We start from the raw sequence: 26,493 nt of genomic DNA on the forward strand, positions 1-26,493 counted from the left end.
GAGTGGGGGCCTGGTGGAGGGTGCACCACAGTGCTGGTGGGTGGGGGTGCAGGGGGACATGAGTGGGGGCCTGGTGGAGGGTGCCTCTGGATGCTGGGGGGTGGGGGTGCAGGGGGACATGAGTGGGGGACTGGTGGAGGGTGCCCTTGGCTGCTGGGGGTGGGGGTGCAGGGGGACATGAGTGGGGGCCTGGTGGAGGGTGCCCTGCACTGCTGGGGGGTGGGGGTGCTGGGAGACATGAGTTGGATATGAGTGGGGGCCTGGTGGAGGGTGCACCACAGTGCTGGGGGGTGGGGGTGCAGGGGGACATGAGTGGGGGCCTGGTGGAGGGTGCCCTGCACTGCTGGGGGGTGGGGGTGCAGGGGGACATGAGTGGGGCCTGGTGGACGGTGCCCTGCACTGCTGGGGGTGGGGGTGCAGGGGGACATGAGTGGGGGCCTGGTGGAGGGTGCCCCTGGCTGCTGGTGGGTGGGGGTGCAGGGGGAAATGAGTGGGGGCCTGCTGGAGGGTGCCCTGCACTGCTGGGGGTGGGGGTGAAGGGGGACATGAGTGGGGGCCTGGTGGAGGGTGCCCTGCACTGCTGGGGGGTGGGAGTGCTGGGAGACATGAGTTGGACATAAGTGGGGGCCTGGTGGAGGGTGCACCACAGTGCTGGTGGGTGGGGGTGCAGGGGGACATGAGTGGGGGCCTGGTGGAGGGTGCCCCTGACTGGTGGGGGGTGGGGGTGCAGGGGGACATGAGTGGGGACCTGGTGGAGGGTGCCCCTGACTGCTGGGGGGTGTGGGTGCAGGGGGACATGAGTGGGGGCCTGGTGGAGGGTGCCCCTGGATGCTGGGGGGTGGGGGTGCAGGGGGACAAGAGTGGGGGCCTGGTGGAGGGTGCCCTGCACTGCTGGGGGGTGGGGGTGCTGGGACACATGAGTTGGACATGAGTGGGGGCCTGGTGGAGGGTGCACCACAGTGCCAGTGGGTGGGAGTGCAGGGGGACATGAGTGGGGGCCTGGTGGAGGGTGCCCCTGGATGCTGGGGGTGGGGGTGCAGGGGGACATGAGTGGGGGCCTGGTGGAGGGTGCCCTGCACTGCTGGGGGGTGGGGGTGCTGGGAGACATGAGTTGGACATGAGTGGGGGCCTGGTGGAGGGTGCACCACAGTGCTGGGGGGTGGGGGTGCAGGGGGACATGAGTGGGGGCCTGGTGGAGGGTGCCCCTGACTGCTGGGGGGTGGGGGTGCTGGGAGACATGAGTTGGACATGAGTGGGGGCCTGGTGGAGGGTGCCCTTGACTGCTGGGGAGTGGGGGTGCAGGGGGACATGAGTGGGGGCCTGGTGGAGGGTGCCCCTGGCTGCTGGTGGGTGGGGGTGCAGGGGGACATGAGTGGGGGCCTGCTGGAGGGTGCCATGCACTGCTGGGGGTGGGGGCGGAGGGGGACATGAGTGGGGGCCTGGTGGAGGGTGCACCACAATGCTGGTGGGTGGGGTGCAGGGGGACATGAGTGGGGGCCTGGTGGAGGGTGCCCCTGACTGGTGGGGGGTGGGGGTGCAGGGGGACATGAGTGGGGACCTGGTGGAGGGTGCCCCTGACTGCTGGGGGGTGTGGGTGCAGGGGGACATGAGTGGGGGCCTGGTGGAGGGTGCCCCTGGATGCTGGGGGGTGGGGGTGCAGGGGGACATGAGTGGGGGCCTGGTGGAGGGTGCCCCTGGCTGCTGGGGGGTGGGGGTGTAGGGGGACATGAGTAGGGGCCTGGTGGAGGGTGCCCTGCACTGCTGGGGGTCGGGGGGGGGGCTGGGAGACATGAGTTGGACATGAGTGGGGGCCTGGTGGAGGGTGTACCACATTGCTGGTGGGTGGGGGTGCAGGGGGACATGAGTGGGGGCCTGGTGGAGGGTGCCCCTGGATGCTGGGGGGTGGGGGCGCAGGGGGACATGAGTGGGGGACTGGTGGAGGGTGCCCCTGGCTGCTGGGGGGTGGGGGTGCAGGGGGACATGAGTGGGGGCCTGGTGGAGGGTGCCCTGCACTGCTGGGGGGTGAGGGTGCTGGGAGACATGAGTTGGACATGAGTGGGGGCCTGGTGGAGGGTGCCCCTGACTGCTGGGGGGTGGGGGTGCAGGGGGACATGAGTGGGGGCCTGCTGGAGGGTGCCCCTGACTGCTGGGGGGTGGGAGTGCAGGGGGACATGAGTGGGGGTCTGGTGGAGGGTGCCCCTGGCTGCTGGTGGGTGGGGGTGCAGGGGGACATGAGTGGGGGTCTGGTGGAGGGTGCCCCTGGCTGCTGGGGGGTGGGGGTGCAGGGGGACATGAGTGGGGGCCTGGTGGAGGGTGCCCTGCACTGCTGGGGGGTGGGGGTTCTGGGAGACATGAGTTGGACATGAGTGGGGGCCTGGTGGAGGGTGCCCCTGACTGCTGGGGGGTGGGGGTGCAGGGGGACATGAGTGGGGGTCTGGTGGAGGGTGCCCCTGGCTGCTGGTGGGTGGGGGTGCAGGGGGACATGAGTGGGGGCCTGGTGGAGGGTGCCCTGCACCGCTGGGGGGTGGGGGTGCAGGGGGACATGAGTGGGGGCCTGGTGGACGGTGCCCTGCACTGCTGGGGGGGTGGGGGTGCTGGGAGACATGATTTAGACATGAGTGGGGGCCTGGTGGAGGGTGCCCTGCACTGCTGGGGGGTGGGGGTGCTGGGAGACATGAGTTGGACATGAGTGGGGGGCCTGGTGGAGGGTGCACCACAGTGCTGGTGGGTGGGGGTGCAGGGGGACATGAGTGGGGGCCTGGTGGAGTGTGCCCTGCACTGCTGGGGGGTGGGGGTGCAGGGGGACATGAGTGGGGTCCTGGTGGAGGTTGCCCCTGACTGCTGGGGGGTGTGGGTGCTGGGAGACATGAGTTGGACATGAGTGGGGGCCTGGTGGATTGTGCCCCTGACTGCTGGGGGGTGGGGGTGCAGGGGGCCATGCGTTGGTGGGCAGTAGTGCAAGGTGACATGTGGGTTGGCTAGGGGGCATGGGCATGGTGGATGGGCTGCCTGTGGGACATGTGCAGGGTAGTCCCCTGTGGTGTGGGCCGCCTGCAGGGGCCGTGGAGGGTGTAGACGGAACACCTGGGAGGACGAACATGGGCAATTCACGTGTAGTGCTCCCCGCGCACCCCTGGAATGCACGTACCCTGATGGAATCGCGTGTGATACTTCCCGCGCACCCCTGAAATACACGTACCCTGCTGCTTTTGCGTGTGATACTTCCCGCTCACCCCTGGAATACACATACCCTGATGGAATCACGTCTGATACTTCCCGCGCACCCCTGAAATACACGTACCCTGCAGCTTTTGCGTGTGATACTTCCCGCGCACCCCTGGAATACATGTACCCTGCTGCTTTTGTGTGTGATACTTCCCGCGCACCCCTGGAATACACGTACCCTGATGGAATCACGTGTGATACTTCCCGCGCACCCCTGAAATGCACGTACCCTGCTGTTTTTGCGTGTGATACTTCCCACGCACCCCTGGAATACACGTGCCCTGATGGAATCGCGTGTGATACTTCCCGCGCACCTCTGATGTACACGTACCCAGGACAATCGCGTGTGAAACTTCCCGAGAACCACTGAAATACACGTTCCCCGCTTGGCGTTTGCTGTTTGGCAGCCCTGTTAACTTGTCCAGGGTTAGCACAGCCCTTTGCGATGATTTGGGAATTTTGAAGGCTTTTCCTAACGCGAGGGCGTTCTTGGGGGCGTAACTGGCGCTGCTGCAGGGTCGCTGCGCCACTCTGCGCCACGGCTGGTTTTGGAGGCTAAAATCCATGAATACGCTGTGCGATGAAAAGGATTTTATCACACGCGGCTGGCGCAGTGTATCGCACGGGGACACTGTGCGCCAGCCGCGTGCGCCACTTTTGTGCGAATTTCTATGAATTACCCATAAAAACGTTATGTTCACAGTGAATGACATAGAGGCCGTATTAATGAATTTAAAGCAATCAAGGGCCCCTTTCCCTGATGGACTACCTAATGCCCTATTCAAGAAAGAACCTAAGTTGTGGGCCTGTGCCTTATTTGTCATTTACCCAGAAATAGTAAAAACTGGTATAATATCAGATAGTTGGAATCATTCTATTTTGCCCCCGATTTATAAAAATGGTTTTCAAGATTCTCCTGCAAATTATCGTTTATTAGCAATGATTGATGCCAGTGCAAATATTTTTTTCTCAATTGCTATTGCGATTTATTAATGATTGGTTAAATAAGGAAAAGATATTTAAAAACCAGCAGTTTTAGTAAAGGTTTTGGCACTATAATTAACCTTTCAACCTTAATGTATTTTGTTCGGGCCACAATGATTGAGAAGACTAAATCTCTATTAATCTTTTTTTATTGATTTTAGTAAATTGTTTGATACAGTAAATCGACAGGTTCTGTTGAAAATATGGAAGTTTGCATTACATCCACAGAACCTGTATTTCGTGAATGCACTTTATTCTAACACTTCGGTACAGATTAGAATTAATCAGGATAGTATTATTGGAGATCATTTTTGGGTTAATTGCAGGCTAAAACAAGGGTGCACTTTTGCTTCTGTATGATTTAATATTTATATTGCTGATTTGGATGGTTCTCCTGAGAAATGTATTAACTTCCCTCCTCGTGTGGAACAGCAACCTATATCTTGGCTGTCAGATGCAGATGACATTGTCATCTTAGATCAAACTTCGATTTATTTGCAACGTAGGCTTGTGGCACTTAATCAGTATTCTGCGAGTAATGGCTTAATTATTAATTTGAACAAAACCAAAGTTATGACTTTAAAAAAAATAGAAATAATATTAAGAAGTATAATTGGAACATTAAGAATGTACCATTACACAAAGTGTCTTGCTTTATAGATCTTGGTATAATGATTACTAATAACATGAATAGGAAATTACTTGCTGAATCTATTGTGAACAAGATTATGGCTAAGTTCCAAGCAGTTCGAACCTTTATTCATAAAAGTGGTGGTCAATCTGTTGAAAGGCTTTTACATTTATGCAAGACATGTATTGTTTCATGTATTTTATATGGTCTTGACATTTTTACTGCTAAAAAAGATCTATGGTTAAGTAAATTAGAAGTAAGTAAGTAAGTTAGAAGAGAGACTTTGGCGGAAATCCCTTGGTCTCTCATTCTGCACCGATTGAGGCAATTTGTAAATTATTGGGTTTAATTACTTTATGCTCTCGAAAGATGATTTCTAATTGTATACTGTACTTGAAGATGGTAGGTGATCGAAATAACTTTAATTCAATGTATTCCTATTTTGCTGATCAAATGGACCTCAGAGCTCCTCAAGAAAAAATAGGATGTACATTTGCGGTTTTAGATAATTTAACTTTAAAAGAAAGGGAAATTAAGGATAAGGCAGCAAATTGGGTTCGTAATAATAGATTTTCAAAATAACACATATCTTATTCAATTTATTCAATGTATGTTTCCCGGTGGATACGCCTTTTTATTATGTCAAGAATATACAAAATATTAAAGTAAGACGATTCATTATGTGCCTTAGATTCAATCAACTCCCTGTTCTTTCAATCTTGGGTGCATGGCAAAATGTTGCAATTGAGGATCAATTATAATATGGTATTTATAACGCACCTGTACACAAATGTTTCTAGGTGCGACAAGGCGGGGGGCACAGAGGGAGGACAAAACAACGATCTTGCTAGGCCTTGTGTCATTCAGATCGCACAAGTGCAGGCAAGTGGATGGGGAGAAGTGCCAGGGGGGGTGGGTGTAGAAGTGCAGGTGATCAAACATTCAGCCAGCTGAGGGCTCAGTGCAGGTGAAAGAAAGCGCAGCCAACGGGTGGTTCTTAAGCGCAGAAAGGAGGGGCTGTAGGGTTAGATATACAGAGCACAAGTGCTGGGGAGCTTAGAGGCAGTGCAAGGTGCAACTGCACATGCAGGGACCTGGTTCCAAGTTCAGAAGGTGACCAGGTGACCAATGCGTAGACCAGAAGGGTCGTCAGCATGGGAGAGGAAGAGAGAAAGCGGAAGCGAACAGGAAGATTTTGAGTTGCTTCCGGAACCGGAGGTGGTTCTGCTAAAGTTTGAGACATACAGGAAGGTTGTTCCAGAGCAATGCCACAGTCGAAGAAAGAGATCTGCCCCCAACTCTCTGCTTGGAAAAGCGACTGACCCTCAGAGAGTTGGAGGTGGATGAGCAGAGAGCTTGAGAAGGGAGATGTTTAGGAAGAGAGCGTTGGAGGTAGTGTGGTCCCAGGCCCCAGAAAGCCTTGTGGACGATGTAGTGGGTCTTGAACTTGATCCTTGCCACCACTGGGAGCCAGTGAAGGGATTTCAGTACTGGAGAGATACGATCCCGGGGCTTGAGGCCAAGGACAATGCTTGCAGTCCTGTTCTGGATAAGTTGCAAAGGACGTAGAGTAGAGGCAGGAAGATGTAGAAAGAGGCTGTTGCAGTAGTCCAGCCTAGAGAGAGTGTCCTGGAGACAGGGAGCTTCTGGGGGGAAAGTGAGTAAAGGAAGAATACCTATGAGGAGGTGCAACTGATAGTTTTACTTCTTAGAGATGGCAGAGATGTGAGGAGCGAAGGAGAGGATGGAGTCAAAGATTATGCAATATGTACTTTGAGACTCCACAACATTTGTTGACGGATTGCAGGAGCCTTGTAGACACTTAAAAAAAGCATATGGGAAATTATATGATTTGTGCTTGATTTATTCTGATCAGTTTTGGAGTCATATTTATTCTATATTTATTCTAGTGACTATTTCATTATGAATTTTACCATTCATTATACCTGGCAAGAAATATTTTAAAAACGTTTATAGCTATTTGTATATTATGTTTGATGATTTTATTATATTGTATATGTATTTTATTTGTAATGTGTTAATGGATATATTTAACCAATAAGATACTAAGAAAGAAAAACAAAAGAAGAAACGTGTCTCTTTCAAGATAGTTCGGGCATCCCCATATTTTATTATGCTTTGCTTAACATCCACATTGTTTATATACCATTTTTTAGAATTCTATCTACCATGCCAGACTGGAACGCTTTCAGCTTTGCAGTATTGAGCCGTGTTGTTGTCTGCTTCGAGGTTATAACGTAGAACCGGAACGCCCATCTTGAGCTTTGAGCCTACCACATCCGATTTCCTGGCAGTATTCCTCTGTCAGTAATTAAAGCAAATGCTATAAACAATCTTCCATATTTTGAAGTAGATACTTCTGCCCTTACCCCGATTAGAACAATCTTCAATCCAATTACCAGTTCCAAAGCCCTCCAGTTTGCCGTGACCACCTGTGCGAAGGCCATCTAGTCCTGTTTTTCTTCTTTGAATTCTGGGACTTGTAGTTTTTTCTTTTCCATTCGACATTTAGGAAAAATATAATTCCTAGAATTCCAAGCAAAGGGCAGAATGGGTGGCCTTCTCATGCATGTACCTGGAAAACCCGAGGGCTCGGAATTTCCCATCCCGGGGCTATGGTTATCTCATCAAGTATTGTCTTCCAATACTCTAGTTATTGAAGGCACGCCCAAATCATGTGAATAAAGTCTCCCGCATCCCTCTGACACCTAGGCTTAATTAATTCTCCCTTTTTCCCATCTTAAGCAGCAGATATGGTGAAAAGTAAATCGGATGTAATATTTTGAACTGAACCATCCTATTCCTCGCACATATTGCATTATTTATGGGTCTGTATATGGCTTCTGTACAGTTTTCCTCATTCAATACCTCAAGGTCTCCTTCAAACGTAGCACATAGATTAACAAGAGGTGGAATGGTGCCACTGAGAAACATTTGATAGAACCCCTTTCCTTCTAGTTGACATCTTTCCTGCAACTGTTCAGAAGATTTGAAGTGGCCATCCTTGATGACCTCTCGTAGAGTCAAAGTGCCCTGTCCTGCCCATATCTGTATTCCAGAAACCATCTCTAATTCTGGAAGCGCACCTTTACCCCCATTCTGGGGCTGCCAAGTTCACTTTATTCTACCTAACCAATCCTCTTGTCATAAGCTCCACAGGTCTGTACTATCAATTTCCCTGTCAGAGGGAGCATGCACACCCCTACCTTACCATGTAGTAGTAGATTTGGTGTGTAGGACCCTCCTCTGTTCTCCGTTTAGTCTAATTGCAGGGTCATTCATGTTTGACTGTGCGTAGGCCTAGTCGTTCCCAGTCGCCATATGAGAAGTATGCAACACAGGGGTTCTGAGAGTCTCTCTAACAGCCTCAGTCGCCGGGGAGTCTCAACCAGATTTTTATTGCTCACTATCCCTTTCACAGAAGAGAAATATCAACATCATATCAATCTTTGTCCTGCCCAAGGGCAGTCCAGCACCGAATGCTAGGCAATTCTATTCTGAAGAAAAGTACCAACAGCAACCACAGACACGTGTTTCAGCCTGGCTGGGCCTCATCAGTGAGGTGGAGCTGTGCATCTCTAAGAACAGTGAGCAAGGGCGTCCACGTCTGGATTACCCTAGTAACTTAGGGTGAGACCCAAAGTTACTTTTTAATATGCAAAACAGGGGGGTTCTCGGAGTCTCGCTAACAGCCGCAGTCACAGGAGTCTCAACCAGATGTATTAGCTCACTATCCCTTTCAAAGAAGAGAAAAATCCACCGGACCCCCCCTTGTTTTTTGACATATGAGAAGCCCAAACATATTTGAAGAATAAGATCTGAAAGGTTCAAACCTTCCCAAGTCGTCTCCAAAGCCTTCTTGGGAATACCTCTAACCAATACGAGTCCTGATTCCCCTATTTAACTTATTTAACTATGTTCGAGATATCTGAAAGAAGTGGACTATAAACTCAGGAATGTAATAAGTTTAAATAACATCACCCGGGTGGGCGCTGTGGAGTAATCTGTGACCTCGCCATCATATTGCATGGTTTCAGCGACAGTAATTACTTCGAGGTAATTTACTTAAATGTAATTACTACAAAAGGATCAGAAAAGTATAGGTACTTTATTTTTTTTATTTTTTTAAGTTTTTATTAAATTTCACAAACAAACAATAAACCAAACAAATAGTGCATGTTCCAACAGTTTCAATACACTTTTTTTTTACTTCCTAACCACTACTCCCTCTACCCCACCCCCCTTGCGAGTCTATTGCATTGAACCTTCAGGTTTCACACCCTGTGGTTCGGCTATCAGTGATTTCCGGCCATCAGGGACTCATTCTCCCCCCCCCCCCCATTGCAACACGCTTCTTGCCATGCCGTGGTTTCGGCTTCTGCCCATTTTTGCAAGTCCTTCCACCACACCTCTATCCTCGGCACATGGCATGACTTCCATCCCATGGCAATCCTCCTTTTTGCTAGCACTTAAGCCAGGTCCCTTAGTTTGCTTACGTGCCTGAGTTTCCGTGGTCTTGGGAACCCCCCAGCAGACAGGCCCACACCGTATCCACTACCATCTTGACCCCTCTTCCTTCTAGTTTCTCCTTTACACCCCTCCAGAACCTCTCTATGATTGGGCATGACCAGAACATATGCACCATGCCTGCGTTCTCTTCGTCACATTTGGGGCATGCTTGCCGACCTGCATTCTCAAACCTCGATATCCTCCAAGGCGTCATGTTAGCCCTGTGTGTTATTTACAACTGTATCTGTTTGAGCCTCGCGTTTCTAGACACCTTCTTATGATACCTCTGCACCCTTTTCCTCATCCCATCTCCCATTTGGGCCCCAACCTCCGTTTCCCAGTCCAACCTCAACTGCGTGACCTCCTTCCCCACTTTCGACATCACCATCTCATACAGTCTGAAAATCTTGTGACCACCCTCAGCTATATCATATATCACGTCTATGGTGGCATCCAATTCTTCCCCAGCACAGTTTCAGGCCATGTTCTCTTAATCCTCTGTACCATTCTGTAGTACGTAATGTACTGGCCTTCTTGCAACCCAGCTACTTCCCCTAGCCCCTCAAAGGTAACACTAGAGCCCTCCTGCCAGATGTCCCCCATCGTTGCCACCCCAGCCGGTTCCCGCAGCTGAGCGTCCGTCCCTGTCAGTACTACCAATGGTATCTGCGTAGAGCATGGGGATGGGTCCCCCATCATTTGGCATGCCCTGCACCACAGCTTCCACCCTAGTAGCATCATTTTAGGGTGCCCCCCCCATTTGCGCTCTGGGTGCCCACATGACTTCTTTCAAATAAAAAGGTGCACAATCCCGCCCAAGCAACCTGTGTTCGGAGGTCTCTTCATCAGATAGCCATTTGGCAACATACTGCAACTGGCTCGCCACATAGTACTCCTCGTAGTTGGGCAGCTTAATTCCCCCTTTGTCATGGAAGTCTTGAAGCTTCCACAACGCCACTCTGTTGCGCGTGCCACAGAAAGTCCCTACACATCCTATTTAGTTTAGTGAAGAACCCCCTAGGAATCAGGTACGGTATATTCCCGAAGTAATGTAGGAGCCTCGGCAGGACCAACATCTTTAGCATCGCTCCCCGTCCCATCATCGCCAGAGGCAGCTTCGCCCAAAACCGCATGCACTTGTCGATGTTTCTAATGGCTACTTCTGTGTTACACTTGTGCTCCTCTTCAACAGTGTGGTATATATTAATCCCCAAGTACCGAAACGTGCGAACCGCCCATGGCACTTGCAATAGAGGTAATCGCTCCGATGGAATCCCCTTGTACCCCCCCAATGGGAACATGCTGGACTTCTGGGGATTCACTGCTATGCCAGAAAACACAGCATATCTCTCCATCACTTCTAGGATGTACTGGAGATTTCTTTCTGGGAATCGTAGGTACAGCAGCATGTCATCTGCGTATAGGGAAATCGGGTGCCGCTCCCCTTTCACCTCAGTGCCTATAGTGTCATATTGTTGCCGCAGATAGATCGCAAGAGGTTCCAGGGCCAGTATGTAGAGCATAGGAGACCACTGCATCCCTGTCTAGTACCCCTGCTAAGCTGCCACCTCTCTGAAATCACAGATCCTGTCTTAACTCTAGCCAGCGGTTCACTGTACAAAATCTTCGCCCACCTCACATAGCCAGGCCCTAACCCATAGTGTTTCAGGGCTGCCAGCAGCCACAGCCACCTGACGGAGTCAAAGGCCTTGATCGCATCCAAGGACACGATTGCCATTTCCTCATCCCTTCCACTGCCAAACTCAATGATCCTCTGGAGTCGCCTATAATTATTGGTGATGTTTCTATGGGGGACATAGCCCGTTTCATCTGGATGTATTAACTTGCTAATGACCCTCTTCAGTCTATTCGCCAGGACTGCAGTCAGTATCTTGCCGTCTTGGTTCAACATCGACACAGGTCTTAAGGAGCCACAGCTACGCCCGGTTTATTTAGTTTAGGGAGAGGTACTATGACAGCCTCTCTGTGACTCCAGTAAGCGGCCCATCTCAAATGCTTCATTTATCATTTCTAACAGCAGGGGGAGGACCTCTTCTATATATACCTTATAAAATTCGCTTGGGAGCCCATCTGTCCCCGGGGTATTACTTGTAGACAACTGCCTCACCACCTCCCCCAGTTCTTCCAGGGTAATCGGGGAGTCCAATTCCTCTCTTTCCTCCTCGCTTATCTTGGGCAGCCCCATATCCTCCAGCGTGTCCTCTATCATTACACGGCTGCTTTCCCCGTCTTCCCCGTATAACCCTTTATAGTAATCCACAAACACTTGATTAACTCCCTCCTAGGTATCCTCTATGCTACCATCTTCCCTCTCTATAGTTCTAATTGTGGCTCTGGGGGTCTCGCTCTTATATAACCACGCCAAAAGTCTCCCCGGTTTATCGCCTCCCGCATGCTGTCTCTATATGTACCTTTTATAATTAAGGTTACACAACCTCTCCCAATTTTCTGCACATTTTTGCTGTAGCGTAAGTATCAAATCTAGTTTCTCCGCTGTGTCATCCCTAGCTTTTAAGGCCTCTTCCAGTTTTGCTTCCACCTCCCTCATTTCAGCCGAAACCCCCCCCCCTGTAGGCCCTTGGATTTTGCCATGGCCGCCCCCCTCATGACAACCTTAAAGGCCTCCCATAATGTCCCCCCCCCCCCGAGTCCACACTCCCCGTGTTGGTTTCAAAATAGTTTACTATCTCCTCCCACAAGTCCTCTCTGAAGAAGGGGTCCCTCAACGCCTCCGCTCGTAGGCACCATGTCGGGATCCTCGCCCTCGGGGGGGCAATATTGCCATGCAAGAATCAGGGGCGAGTGGTCCGAGAGGACCCTGGCCCTGTACTCTATGTATGCCATCTCCGCTATCATGTCCGGTGATGCAAAGACATAGTCCAGCCTCGTTGATAACTGCTGTGGGGCCGAGTAATATGAATATTGCCTTTCCCCAGGGTGCCACACTCTCCATGCATCTTCCAGCCCAAAGTCATCAAGCAGTGTCTGTAGCGCCCTAGCTGCAGGGGCCGGTCTATCTAATTTCCCATCCGATCTATCCACCGTCGGGTTCAGTACACAGTTGAAGTCCCCTCCCCAGATCACCGCGCTACCCACACACCCGCTCAGATTCGCACTCAGTGTCCTAATGTACGCCGCTGTGTTTTGGTTCGGGGCGTACGTGTTAACAATACTTATCTCCCTGTTCTCTACCAATCCCCTCAGCATAACCATTCTCCTGACTGTCTCAGCCACCACTTGCAACTGCTGAAACGGGACATGTGGCACTACCCATATAAGTACTCTTGCGTAGGCCGAGTAAGACAAGCCCACCAACACCTCTTTCCACTTTCCCGCAATCATGTCCATCCTCTCACGTGTGAGGTGGGTTTCCTGCAGCAATGCAATGTCTATTTTCTGCCTGCGCAGATACAGCATAACCTTGTTCCTTTTTAAATAGCTGTTAAGCCCCCGCACATTCCATGTGAGTATTTTAAGGTCCCCCATGGCCTGGTATAGTCCCGTTCCCTCCCCCCCAGGTATCGTTTAGCTTCAAGTTCCAATCCAATCCATATAGGCTTGCATCCCATTCTAAAACCCCTTTACCCAAAAACACACCAAACTTTCCGTTCCCTCTCCCCCCCTGCCTCCCATCCCTTCCCCAACACTCCCCCACCCCCCCATCCCCCCAACTGTTGCCCAGCTCCATCCCTGGATCTCAGGCTCCCCCGCATCTAGCTCTTTCCGGCTTTCGCCTGTACTCAAAGCTCCGCAGGGTGAGGCCGCCCTAGTGGCCAACCTACTACAACTATAATTCGGGGGGTAGGGTACTTCCGCCCTGCGCTCCAATAGCACATCAATCAACTACACCTTGACAAACAATTTAAATATATGTAACTGCCACTATATTCCAGTCCATCAAGTCTCTCACAATCAGCAATATGTAATCGAACATCAGCCTCTTACAGCCAGGCCCATCGTTCTCAGCCTTCGCCTAGGCGCCCTCGGGAAGTTCGCTCACGCCCTAGTAGTATGCATACCATATTTGAGTCACTTTTCCCGTCCATTTTGTGTCACTTCTGTGTCTTAATCCGGGCAGCCCTGCAGATCCAGCCATATTGTTGCTTCTTCCGGAGTGTTAAAAAAATGCAATTTGCCCTTATGTACGATCTTCAGTTTCGCAGGGTACAGCAGCATATATTTTATTCCCGCAGCCCGTAGCCTCCTTTTGATAGTTACATAGCTGTACCGCTGCCTTTCGACCAGCATAGTATAGTCCGGGTATGCCGTGATAGTACTCGAGGCCCTCTCAATTGTTCCGCCTTTCCGAAAATATTCCAATATTTTCTCGTGGTCTTTATAGTTCAGTATTTTAGCAATTATCGCTCGTGGAGGGGCCTCTGGTCTCAGCTTCCTTATAAGGGCCCTATGTGCGCGCTCCACCGCAAAACCCTGCGAGTGTGTACCGGCCCCAATTGTTTGTAGGAGTAAGTTCTCAATGTAATCAGTCGGGTCCTGGCCTCCTTCGCCTTCCGGCAATCCCACCACGCGAATATTGTTTCTCCTCGCTCTCCCCTCTGCTTTTTCTGCTTGAGACTCCAAGTTGGCCACTTGTTGTTTAAGGACATGGATCTCCTTTGCATTGTTGGTGCTAGTGTCCGTGTTAGATTTCACCGCACCCTCCAGGCAGCTTGTGCGTTCCGCCAGTCCCCTGACATCTTGTCTCAGCAGGGAGACTTCAATGCCCACTGCTTGGATTTTAGCTTCCAGGGAAGTGCGTAGGTCCATCATCGCAACCCCCCAAGATTCCTTCAACTCCGTGATGGCTTCTAAAATCTGATGATTATCAGCCGCTGTGGCACCCTCAGCCTGTGCCACCGGGCCTTTGGTTGTGCTGGCCGCAGGAGACTTCTGTGTTTTCGCAAAAATATCCATCGTGGGTTGTTTGGTGGTGTAGCCTCCTGTGGTTATCTGTGATGTTTCTACCTGGGACATAACCCGTTTGGTCCGGGTGTATCAGTTTGCCGATTACTCTCTTTAGTCTATTAGCTAGCACTGCCGTGAGTATTTTGCTATCCTGGTTAAGCATGGACAGGGGCCTATATGACCTGCAGTCAGTGTCCGGCTTGCCTGGTTTCAGGAGCGGGACGATCACCGCCTCGCGGAGGGACGCCGGCAGTTCCCCTTGCTCATATGCTTCATTAAACATAGCCAGCAGCGTCTGGAGTAGCTCCTGCCTATATGCTTTATAAAATTCACTGGGTAACCCATCCGACCCAGGCGCCTTGCATGTGGGGAGGTGCTGGATCACAGCCTCCAGTTCGTCTACGTTGATGGGGGCGTCCAGATCTGCGCGTTCTAGATCTAAGGTGGGCAGCCCCACATCCTCTATTGTTTCCCGTATTTCCTGGCCCCTGTCCTCTCCTGTGTCCTCATATAAACGTCTGTAGTACTTAAGGAACTCCTCATTTACCGCTTCTTGGGTGTTGTAAGTTCGGCCATCTGCATCTCTAACCTCTCTGATCACTGGGCGGGGAGTCTCATTTTTACATAGCCAGGCCAGTAGTCTACCTGGCTTATCTCCCCCTGCATGTAACCTCTCCGTATATTTCCTATAATTTAATTTGCATAATCTGTCCCAGAGTTCCATACAAGCTAATTGTAAATCTTTTATCCTGGCACTGTTCTCACGTGCGGTCCCCACCCTACGGGTAAGGCCCTCCAGCTCTTTCTGTTTCCAGCAGTTCCCGTTCAATACCACCTTGAAGCCCTTTAGATTTTGATATGGCTACCCCTCGCACCACCACCTTGAATGCCTCCCATACGGTACCCACCGAACGTACACTGCCCGTGTTAATTTCAAAATATTCTTCAATAGCTGCCCTCAGATCCTCTCGAAATTCCTCATCCTGCAGAGCCTCAGTCCTGAGCCTCCACGTCGGGATGCGCGCTCTGGGGGGTTGATGCTGCCACTCCACCAATAAAGGCGAGTGGTCGGATAGCACCCTGGCTTTGTATTTGGCACCCACCATTTCTCCTGCTATCTCCGCCGCGGCAAACACATAATCCAATCTTGTGTGTAGGTCATGTGGCACCGCATAATGCAAATACTGCCTATCCGTTGGGTGTAACCTTCTCCACACATCCTCCAGACCGAGGTCTGTCAGTAGGGTCCTCAATGCTTTAGCAGCTGGCGCTGGCTTCCCTGATTTGTCTACAGACCTATCAATGCTGGGGTTTAGGGTGCAATTGAAATCCCCTCCCCACACCGTCGCACCACCCGCCAGGGGGCTAATTTTACTATATAGGGACCTGAAGTATGCTGCCGTATCATGATTAGGGGCATACAAATTTACGATGTTCATCTCCCTATTTTCCAGGATCCCCGCCACCACCACCATCCTGCCCTCTGGGTCTATTGTTGAGCTAAGCATACAAAACGGCACATGCGGTGCCACCCAGTTGATCACCCCCCTGGCATATGTAGAATATGTGGCGCCTACAACGCTCCCTTTCCATTTCCTTCTAACTACCTCCAGCTTCTCCTTGGTGAGGTGGGTCTCCTGTAGCAAGGCTATGTCAATGCGCATCCTCTTTAAATACATCATCACTTTGTTGCGTTTCAGATAACTATTGAGGCCCTGCACATTCCAGGTCACCACTCTGAGATTACCCGACGCCATTTACTTGATGTTCTTCCTCTCTGCTTTCCCCAACTCTCCAATATCTTCCCTGATGACCTGTTGTCCTACTCTTGGCCCTCCCACCCTCAACAACCCCACCCCCCTTCCCAAAACCTTCCCCCCTTCCCGTTCCCAAACTCTACCCCACTGCCCCCACTGCACACAACCCTTCCCCTGCCCCCACCCTACCCTACCCCAACAAATGCCCAGCTCCATCCCTGGATCTCAGGCCCACTGGCATCTGGTCCCTTCTCGAGGCCGAGAACAAGGACCCCGCGGGGTGTCACCAGTCTAACAGTGACCTAACTAAGTGTATTACTAAGGGGTTCGAGGGATGACTCCAAGGAGCTCCCACTTGTCTGAATTGGAAAGTTACATCCAACGGATCCCACCCGTGCATATTTACTGCGACAAATTCCCACCAGCTTAATTTAACTCCATGTGCGGGTATCTTGCCAGCATATATAGCTGCAACACTATTCTCCTCACAGGCTTTATTTAATAATAAATTCCAGTCCCAGTGTAATTTGGTAAGTCCCCAAAGATGACCATGCCACGTGTTACTTATCTCCTACAGTTCCCAACTGGGTGTCTGGTTCTTGAGGGCGACCCAGCATATCCAGCCAGTCCATAGCAATCTCCGGCGTCTCGAAAAACAGAGTTTTGTTCCTGTAGAACACTTTCAATTTGGCCGGGCAGAGCAACATATATCGATGACCGGCCTCTCTCAGCCTTCTTTTCACCGCCCCAAAGTTCATCCTGCTACGCTGTACGTGCAAAGTGTAGTCCGGGTACGCCGTGATTTTCGCCGGCCCCCGTTCAATCATTCCCCCCTTCCGAAAGAATTCCAAAATCTTTTCACGATCCCGATAGTTCAAGATTTTTGCAATCAGCGGCCGCGGGGGGGGGGGGGGCTCCCGGGGGCGGTCTCCTTGTCAAGGCCCTATGCGCCCTCGCGACCGCAAACCCCTGGGTCAGTGTACCGCCAGTTATTTCCTGCAGGAGCATGGATTCTACGTATTCTGTTGGGTTAGGTCCCTCCATTCCTTCCGGTAGGCCAACGATACGAATGTTATTGCGTCTGGCGCGCCCTTCTGCCTCCTCCGCCCTGGTCTCCAGGTTACCCGCACGCTGCACCAGGGCATGAAGTTCCGATCCATGGGCAGCACATCCCGCCGTATTCGGGGCCATCTCCTTTTCCAGGTTTCTGGTGCGCTCCGCAAGCGTGCGCACATCTTGTTTCAACAGATTGACGTCCTCCTGGACCGCACCAATTTTAAGGTCCAGACCCACTTGCAATTCGTGCATTGCCAGGCCAAGTTTGGTCTCCCAGGCGATTTTCAAGTCTGCAATCGCTGCCAGCACTTCTTGGATCATGCCCGGTGTTTCTGCTACTGCAGCGGTAGTGTCCTTGCTCTTACCGCCTTCTGCTCCAGTGGACGACTTGGCGTAAGCTTCCAGTGTGGGTTGCTTGCTTTTGGGTCAGACAGTTCTGGCAGACATCATGCAATGCTATTCAGACCAGGGCCAGCAGCGCCACCCCTCTCGCAAGACTGTGCTCAAGTATGTCCTTATCGCACGCCCCGCCTCTAGAGTGGGTTGTGTCCTCCCACGTACCTGCGCTCGCGCTGTATTTCAATATCCCAGAGAGGAGTAGTGTGTGTTCTTCCGTGTTGTGGGCATTGCGATGTCAATTCTGCTCAATGTGACGCCCTGTCGTGCGTCCGCTGGTCAGGTGGGCCAGCTCATGTACAATCTGGCACAGTATATAATTAGCCCAGGGTGCAAAGATCGCGCTTCCAGCTCCTCTGTTGTGGTTTCCTGTCATGTTCTTTGCCAGGGTGAATTTAAATTCATCCGTGCCTCCTTGGGGGCACACAGCTTCTCTACTGTGCTCAAGGGCCCACCACTATTGCCATCCTGCCCGTGTCTAGGGCTCACTTGTTTCCAGTGCAGTGTTAGAGTGCCATTTCTTCCTGCTCGTGTCAATTTCGCCCGCCGTACGTTACCGGGGCCGCTCTCATCGCTTCGGCTCCGGCAACTATGTAACTGCTTGTGGGGACTGTATCACAGTGCGCGCTTCTCCTCCCCGCTGGAGCTGCCTCCGGAGTGGGCTCGCTCTGCGTGCTACTGTGGTGCCTTCATGCCCTTATTGCGCCTCCGCTGCTTTCGTACTTTGGGCATCCGCATCACCTCCTTTTGCGGGCATATATTTGTGCAGCCCCTGCCTTCTGCACGTCTCCAGCACTTCCCGTCCACCTCACAGGTTGGCGGTTGGACCCCGGTGCCCCAAAGTCGCACCCGCCGCGACCGCGGCCATCTGCACCCGGGCCTGCTGCGGCCCTTCAGTCCTCCGTGCCTCACGCCAGCTCTGGACGTCCACAACCCATGCACTGTTCGGGTGCCTGGCGGCCGCGGACTCGGCAAGCGCACATCTGCGTCTCCAGTGCTCGCGTTCCTCTTTTGCTTTTCCAAGCTTCCACGCGGACCGACAGGCAGCCAGTCCATCGCAGCCCCCAAAGTGCGTGGGTGCCGGTCTGGGGCCGCGGAGTGCTCGGCCCTCTCTGTACCCCTATTCCAACACTGCGTTCGTCACTTGCAATGCCAGTCAGCACCTCCGGCCCCGTCCGTGATTCCCTGGTGCAGCGCAGGGGTTGCAAAGCTCCTTAGGTCGTACCTTCAAGCTTTTTCCAACGTGTTGTCTATCTTTCAGCCGTCTGCACCCCACTGGCTTCGCGGCGGTTCGTCTTCTCGTTATGTTCCTTTGTTCTCAGTCTCATTGTTCTGCCATTTTGAGACCACTGGCTGTGTGTATTTACCGATCTCCCAAGGCATACAACTTCTAAACCTGTGCGTCCTGCAGGCTCAAAGCACGCTCCTGTCACGCTCTGCTTCTTCATGTATATGTGCACGTCTCTTCCAGCATTTCAACGGCATTTGGGAGCACTTTTAGCACGGATCAATGGAGGATCGGCAGGTGCTCCTCCGAGAACACGTCCGCTTACATGGCCATGTAGCCACGCCCCCCATCGTGGGTTGTTTGTTCTCTTTTTTTGCCCACGGCCCCTCGCACCGCCATATTTCGGTCTCTGTTGGGTCTCACTAGCGTCCGAGTGTCTTCTCAACTGTAATTTCTGCTCTTCACCGACTGTCGTGGTGATCTCAAGGCAGTCGCAACATCTTCTCACCACTGCTAGTTGCTGATCAATGCCGAGCGAGCGCTGCTCGTGCTTGTCGTGGTGCGGCCTGCATTTTCACACCTCTGTTGCCCTCGGGCCCCTACCGTCCGGGCCAGCCCCCAAACCTCCACGGCCCAAGGCCCACAGCCACCAGGGGTTTTCTTCCGTCTTCACCTCGCCATTGCTGTTCTTTCCCGGTGGCGCCGCCTCTATTCGTCCTCTTCAGGTACCCCAGTGTCGTTTCCTTTGTGGTCGGCCATCTTGTGTGACAATGGACCGAACTGCCACCGTCGTTCGTCGAGCAATTCCTCCAGACTCTCTGCTTACGATTCTCTCAATCTTTACACAATGAGCAGAGCATAAATTCCCGTGCATGTGTGATCAATTCTGGAACCCGTGGCGCATTTTCAAAGGTAGTTTTTTCGGATCATCTGTCGGATCCTCCGAAGCTACACGGGAAGCACGTCCTACTCCATGGTTGCTCAAGCCACGCCCCGAAAAGTATAGGTACTTGTGGGTTAAGTGGTAAAAAGGGGATGGGGAAGGGTTTAGGGCTGGGGTAGTAATGTTGGGGACATGGGGGGGGACCCACATTTTTAAAAAAACAATCGAAGTAAAATGTCAAAGTAATTACTGTCGGCAAAATGACATGGAACCGTTCGAACCCCCTTACCTGCTTCTGGATCGTCCTAGAGGGCCACTGGGACCTACAGAGCTTACTCTGCAGGTGCCTGCAGAGGCCTTGGGATGTGTTGGTTGCATGTTGGTTGGAAGTGACGGTGAGCTGTGTAATATGAAGAATACATCCTGAGGAGGTAAGGAACCTGTCATTTTGGACATTGCTCTTGTGCCGGACTTCAAAACGAGGTACTTCAGTAAACGCAGAACTGTGCATACTACTATTTTGAAGTTAAATGCCGGAGGCCCAATGTTGTAACCTGTACCATTTGGCTTCATTATGAAAGATGGGATATAGTACATTAAACATTAAAGTGTAGACTGTGTAGAGAGTTAACCCCTTTGCCAGAGTCCCGAAGAAAGGTGCTACAATTGGTATTTGCATGATCGCAAGGGACAAATTCTGATAAATTCATAAAATTAAGTGGCCATGATGGATGCTCCGCTGTTGTATAATCTACACTAGCATCTGCCTGGTGGTTCATGTACTCTTTCTAAACAGTAACCAAATTGCCTCATCTGATTGGATTAAGGGCTGGTAGTAAACCCTACTTCTTTTAGGAATATCTCTGTCTCTCACTCGCTCTCTTTTTAGCGGGGGGTTGGTTTATCTGTTCATGTTGTTGGACTTAAGCTCAAGAGTGCCAAAATGCAAATCGGTTTGTACTGTGCGCAATATAAGTAAAATGCACATAGACTCACAGGGCGTGTGTTTATCTAGCTTAAGATAAATTCTTCTCATTGAATTAAGAGTCGTTTACCACTGCAAGATTGTGCTTCTGCCACCCATTCTATGTGCTATCTAACTCATGACTAATTTTAATTCAACATTTGTATTTGGCAACCTAATGACTTTGCTACATCTGTAATGGAAACCTTTCTTTTCTTTGAAAATTAGTCTTTAGAAAATCGAAAGGATGAAACCGAAGAACAGCACATGACAGAAACACATTCCTTCATTTGGCATAATGAAGAAAGGCGGAGAACAAAACAAATTAGGAAAGAATACTTCAAGGTATTTAAAACGTAGACATTTTGAACTGAGTACTTGTAAAGGTTTTTACCGATTTTTTTTTTTTTTTAGGTTTGACACATTTTACAGTAGGTTCTTATGCTTATGGTCAGTCTCAGTCCCTGAGCAGATTTCAGTACACTCTGAAAACGTTTCTCAACTGTAGAAAAAAATTGAAGTGTTTCTGCTGCACTTAGTACTTGATGAAATGTTACACAATGTTGCTCATGTTGGGGTTTTGAAGCCAACAATATTACATTCTAGCACAATCTGTATGTATGAAAATATTCATATTCTCATGTGAACTCTGGTGCATTGCCCACATTTTCACTGCAATACACAGAATTTTCTCACAATAAATCTATTCGAGAGTATGTTGCATGTTATATTTGGGTGCACGTTGCCACGTTTAGGTTATTTCTCAAATGATTCCTCAAGACTTATGAACAAAATATTTTGGTGTGCCTGTGGCTTGGCTGTTGCACAGAGATCTCTTTTTGCCACCTTGGATGATGGGCTATGTGCAAGAATCCATTGGCTAGATGATTTGAAAGGTGTTTTTGACCCTGGAGTTGTTTTCACTCATGGAGCCAGGCATACTAATTGAAGTTCTAAAACACTAATGCACTGTTTTTCTACACTAATGTATGAGACCTATTGGAGGCTAAATGTGACTGCTGTAGGAGACTGGTCATATTGTGTGAACAACACGCTACCTTTTGCATATGCTTTACAAAACATCACATTGGCTCTTTTCTAGCTCTGTTCAATTAATCAATTAATTAATTGATCATTTGTTTCAGTATCAAAATATTATTTTCAAATGTGTTGTCATTGGCATATAAACATGGCCATAAAAATTCAAGACAGAAAATTAGGCTATAGTGATCTCACAATTTCCTGACGAAGCCTGTGCAATCTCAATGTACTCAACTCATCTTTATTGTATACATTATCTTCTTTGGGAACCTAATCTCCATTGCTTACCTACAAGCCAAAGTGCCTGACTGATTTCTGTCCTTTTTTTCATCAGATGACACTGAGTTTCCTTTAGCTCAACTACATTTAAACTGTTAATCATCTGTAATCCAACATCCGTCCCCTTTTCTCCATACTTATGCAGTGTCTGTCCAAGGGGACGGGGCCTGGAGACTTACCATAGCAAAAATCACACCATCCTCTTTACATGTTTTTGCACGACTGTGTATTGCAGCAAGATAATGACTAGCTCTGCTGAGCGCACCCAACTGCAAAACTGGTCAGTCCCTTTCCCCATCTTTTTATTTATTGCTTTTTCTTCCTTTGTTTCCATTTCCCTCACCCCCGGACATCACCTGTCTTTTCTGTTATGTCAGGCAAGCATCACCCAGTGTCAGACAGATACAGACTCTGCATCAATTGTTAGTGGCTTGCGCACAGGTGGGCCAGTTGCCCGTCTTGTCACATATTCTCGCTGGGGGTCTTGTGCATGAGGCTTCTTCGTTGGAAGAAGGTCTTCAGTAGACCAGCTATGCAGCACATCACAAAGTGGAACCGGAAGGGAAGTTCTCTATTGAATTTACTTTCCTTTTCTAAGCCAACCCGTGAAGGTGACTCCTTACCAGGATGAACTAGCTGGACCGATGCAAGTTCTGTTACGTCTAGCCACCCCTAGTGGGGCTTACCCTGAAGCCCGCACTTCACTTATGACCTTTCGGGGTCTCAGACAATGTTTGCTGGACACGAGGTGATGCCTGTGCGTCAGGAACTTACTGAGCTCGCTGAACTTTTCCTGGAGTTCGCCCAGAAAGTTCTGTTACAGTTATAAGGGTGTCCCTGAGGACCCTGTTGGATCTTGTGCACCAACAGGGTGTCATGCACCAAGCTGTGTGCTGAGAAACGGACCCTGTGCTTGTTTCAAATTGCATCACGTGGTCACTGTAGCCATTTTCAAGGTTTCAGTTCCACCAAAGCACTGACTCGCTGTTAGGCAGAAACATGTGCAGTTCCCTTAGGGACCACTGCAAAAGGCTTAAGACTACAGGTGTTGGCAGTAAAACCAATTGAGCGGGCTGGCTCAAAAAGATGGAGAGGCAATGTTAAAGACCATGCATGGGAATAATAATACCAGCTTTTGGTCTTTAATAAATAAAGACCACGGTAATCAACAGTGTTTACAACTGAACTCCATTGATGCTGGGGTATGGTCCAAGTACTTTGGTTCTTTATATAAGTCTCCGGAATATTGCTTTTGGTCTGAGGTTTTCATAGATGCTGTATGGCAATTGGACACATCCATTCTGAATATCAGAAGCCTAATTAAAAAAGCGAAGCCTACCTCCACCCCGGGTCCCAATCTTTTATCTTTTGCCAACCTAAAAAACAATATTGACCTGTGGTCTAAGATCCTACATTTTTTATTTGTGGACATTTGCCTTAAAAAAAAGATCCCAAATAACTGGAAAGTGTCATATGTTTTGCTTCTATTTAAGAAAGGTGATCGTCTGTGTCCCAAAAATTACCGCCCTATTTCACTTATGAATGTGGAGTCAAAATGTTTGCTGGTATGGTACTTGAAAAACTGAAAATGTGGATTGATAACAACAATATCCTTGACTATAGGCCGATTGGTTTTCGTAAAGCCATAGGTACTGATGCTGGAGGTCTGCTGATGGTTGGGTTAATGAGTGCGGTCAAACAAAAAGCTATGAAGCGTTTATATATTGCATCCATGGACCTTAGTTCCGCATTTGATCTCGTTGACAGGCCCACTTTATGGAAAACCTTGTCAATGTTAGGCATAGATAAAGACCTGTTAGACATAATTATTCATCTTTATACAGAAACATCAATTAGAGTCAGACTAAACAACAAAGGAAACATGTCTGATATTATTCCCACTAACAATGGGTTTAAACAGGGCTGCACATTAGCTGCAACACTCTTTAATCTGTATGTGTCTAATGCAGGCAGGTCCTTGGATTCTAGTGGTCTAATTGGACCCAAAATTGGAGGCTCAAATGTTAGGTGGGTGTCATATGCTGATGATTTCTTATTAATGGACTGCACAAAAATCGGCCTGCAAAAGCTTATAAATGATTTTGGTTTGTTTATTGAAGAAAGAAAACTGAAAATTAACCCGAGCAAAACCATAATCTTTCATGTGGGCTGCAAAAGTCCAACTCCATTTTTTTCGTATTGGACCTGTAATGGTGCTAAAATCAAAAGCCAATCTGTCCTAATCTGGTTGGGGTATGTTTTTTCCAGTAACTCCAGTAAAGTAATAAAGACCAGACTGATACAAAAAGCAAAAGTAGCTTTCAACCAAATAAAAGGCATTGAAAGAACATATGGCAAATTTACTCTCGAACCTTGCATCTTGTTTTATAGGCTTAAGGTGTTGCCAAGATTGTCCTATGGGTGCAAATTTTTCTCTAAAAACATGTGGTTCTTTTTACGCCAACTGGAATCTATGATATGGCGAAAAGTTCTATACTATGTTCCAAATTGTATTCCTTTAGAGCTAATAAGATACAAACTTGGTCTACAATCAATCAATAGTATCATGTTTAATAGAAAATTGGCTCTATTAAGAAAATGTTTGGTAGCTGAAAATGGCACAATTTATGCTCATCTGAAACATGCGTCAAATGGAAATGTTATGCTTAATCTAAAAGAGGACTGTGAGAAGAAACTTCTTGATTTGGGTCTATTGGTAAATACACTTATCAAGTTTCCACACAAAGTGAAGGAGGTTGTTAATGCATTTGATTGGTTGGAGAACAATGTAGTTCTGCTAAACTCGAAGCTATAAACTGAAAGTGTGTCATATTGGAAATTCTGTCCTTACCCGGAAACATATCTGAAAAAATATCCTTCAAGAGAATTTCGAAACTATTACATGCGATTCAGATTTAACGTTTTAAGCACAAATGAGATTCTCTTTATTCGGGGGGTGAGCTCCTGTGGGACAGAAGTTTGTCCGTTCTGTAAATCAAAAGACGTAGGTGAATCCCTAAAACATTTACTACTGGAATGTCCAAATCTTCGTGAGAAGAGATTGGAAAGCTTTGCACATTTTGTCTATAATACAGCCTGGGTGGATAGAAATAAACTGTGGTGTGAAATGCTTCATGGTTCTTCTATCGCCTTGAAAATAAAAGTCAACAAATTTTTGCAAAACATTTGTATGTTGACATAAATCTTTGGTGCCTAAATGGATGATGCAGAATGTGTTATAGTTTAAAAAGGTCAATGAGCTTGCAAGGTGGTTGTATATTTTGGATTGGAGTAGGTTATTTCTGTATGTTGTATTTTAATGAAATTGAAATGTATAAATAATGTATTGTAAATTTTTTTTTGTTAATGAAATTTGTTTTCTGTACATTGTGATATCTGTTTTTAATGAAATCTGTTGTTTTTTGTATATATTTCTCTTTGTAAAGGTTTGAATAAACCAAAACAAATAAATAAAAAAAAATAAAATAAAAAAAAAACAATTGGTAGCAGTCTGCACCACCCAGATTTACCTGGTAGCTGTGGCTGAGCAGCCAGTCTTCTCTCAAGAAGAGTTAGACAGTATATAGAGTATACAAGATAGGTACCAAAATACAGTAGCACAAGCAAACACTGAACAGAGCTTTTGGTATCAAGTATATAATTATTTATTTAAAGACACACTTAGAAACACTCTACGACTATTATTATAAGCAAGTTCAAAAACACAGTCACTATTAATATTTATACATCCCTTAGTCCTTATTAGACAAGTCTTAGTTAACACCACTTATTTCCAGACAGAGGTGAGCGCTTAACTAAAGATGGCACTCCAATAAGTTTAAGAAAAAGGGAGGGAAAAGGCAGAAATTGGGAACAGCACACAACACAATACTTTAGAAGCACTCAGCAAGGCAGGAAAGTCGAAGTCTACTTGTGAGCAAAAAGTTGAGAGGCCAGGCTCCCGCTTGGAGAGAGTAGCACACCAATGCGTCCAAGATCACACAGTTTAAAAGGCTTGGAAAGTCTTGCAGAGAGTTTAAAAAGGAATCAGTTCAGCTCAGAAAAGTTCAGTTAGCCAGCCTAGGGCCAACCCAAGTGGTAAATTGAGGATTTACGAGACACCCCACACAGACCGTTGCGAGAGAGGCCAGGCGGACACAGTACCTTGAAAGTGGAGAGAATCCTCCAGCGAGGGCTGTTGTTCCTGGCAGTGGATGCAAGTCGCAGCATCGTCCAGAGGAAGAGAGGGTCTCGACATGGAGGAAAACTGAAGGTCGTTGCACTGACAGGGAAGAAACCAGCCGTGGAGTTCTCGGTTAAAAGGTACTACCCTTTTATTCGCGGTGGTGGAGAAAACGTGGTATTCCGGTTGCCGGGGTGTTTGGCACATGCAAGGCGGCCACGAGATGATCCGGGAAGGCGAAAAGGCGGGCAAACTAGTTATCCCCACCAGTCAAAGGAAGAAGACTCTTCGGGATGAAGATCTCCTCTGTCGTTGGAAGAAGTGGTGAGTCGGTTCAGCAGGGCTCCACCGGTGGTGTCGTCATTGCAGGTCGGCTCAGCTTCTCCCTCTTCGGATTCTTTGGTCCTGTG

The 26,493-nt window shown here is 49.0% G+C and overlaps 1 protein-coding gene across 2 annotated transcripts in view; it reads left to right on the forward strand.

Annotated features, from left to right (window-relative positions):
• LRCH2 (leucine rich repeats and calponin homology domain containing 2) overlaps positions 1-26,493 on the forward strand; it is a 2,196,342-nt gene that overhangs the window by 1,477,137 nt on the left and 692,712 nt on the right. For both annotated transcript variants that reach the window (XM_069612877.1, XM_069612878.1), the window contains one exon: positions 20,809-20,925. In XM_069612877.1, the coding sequence (XP_069468978.1) occupies positions 20,809-20,925 (117 nt within the window). The remainder of the gene's footprint in view (positions 1-20,808; positions 20,926-26,493) is intronic.

The sequence above is a fragment of the Ambystoma mexicanum genome, chromosome 5p (genome assembly GCF_040938575.1).
Source record: "Ambystoma mexicanum isolate Mex_15411 chromosome 5p, UKY_AmexF1_1, whole genome shotgun sequence".
Classification (NCBI taxonomy): Eukaryota; Metazoa; Chordata; class Amphibia; order Caudata; family Ambystomatidae; genus Ambystoma; species Ambystoma mexicanum.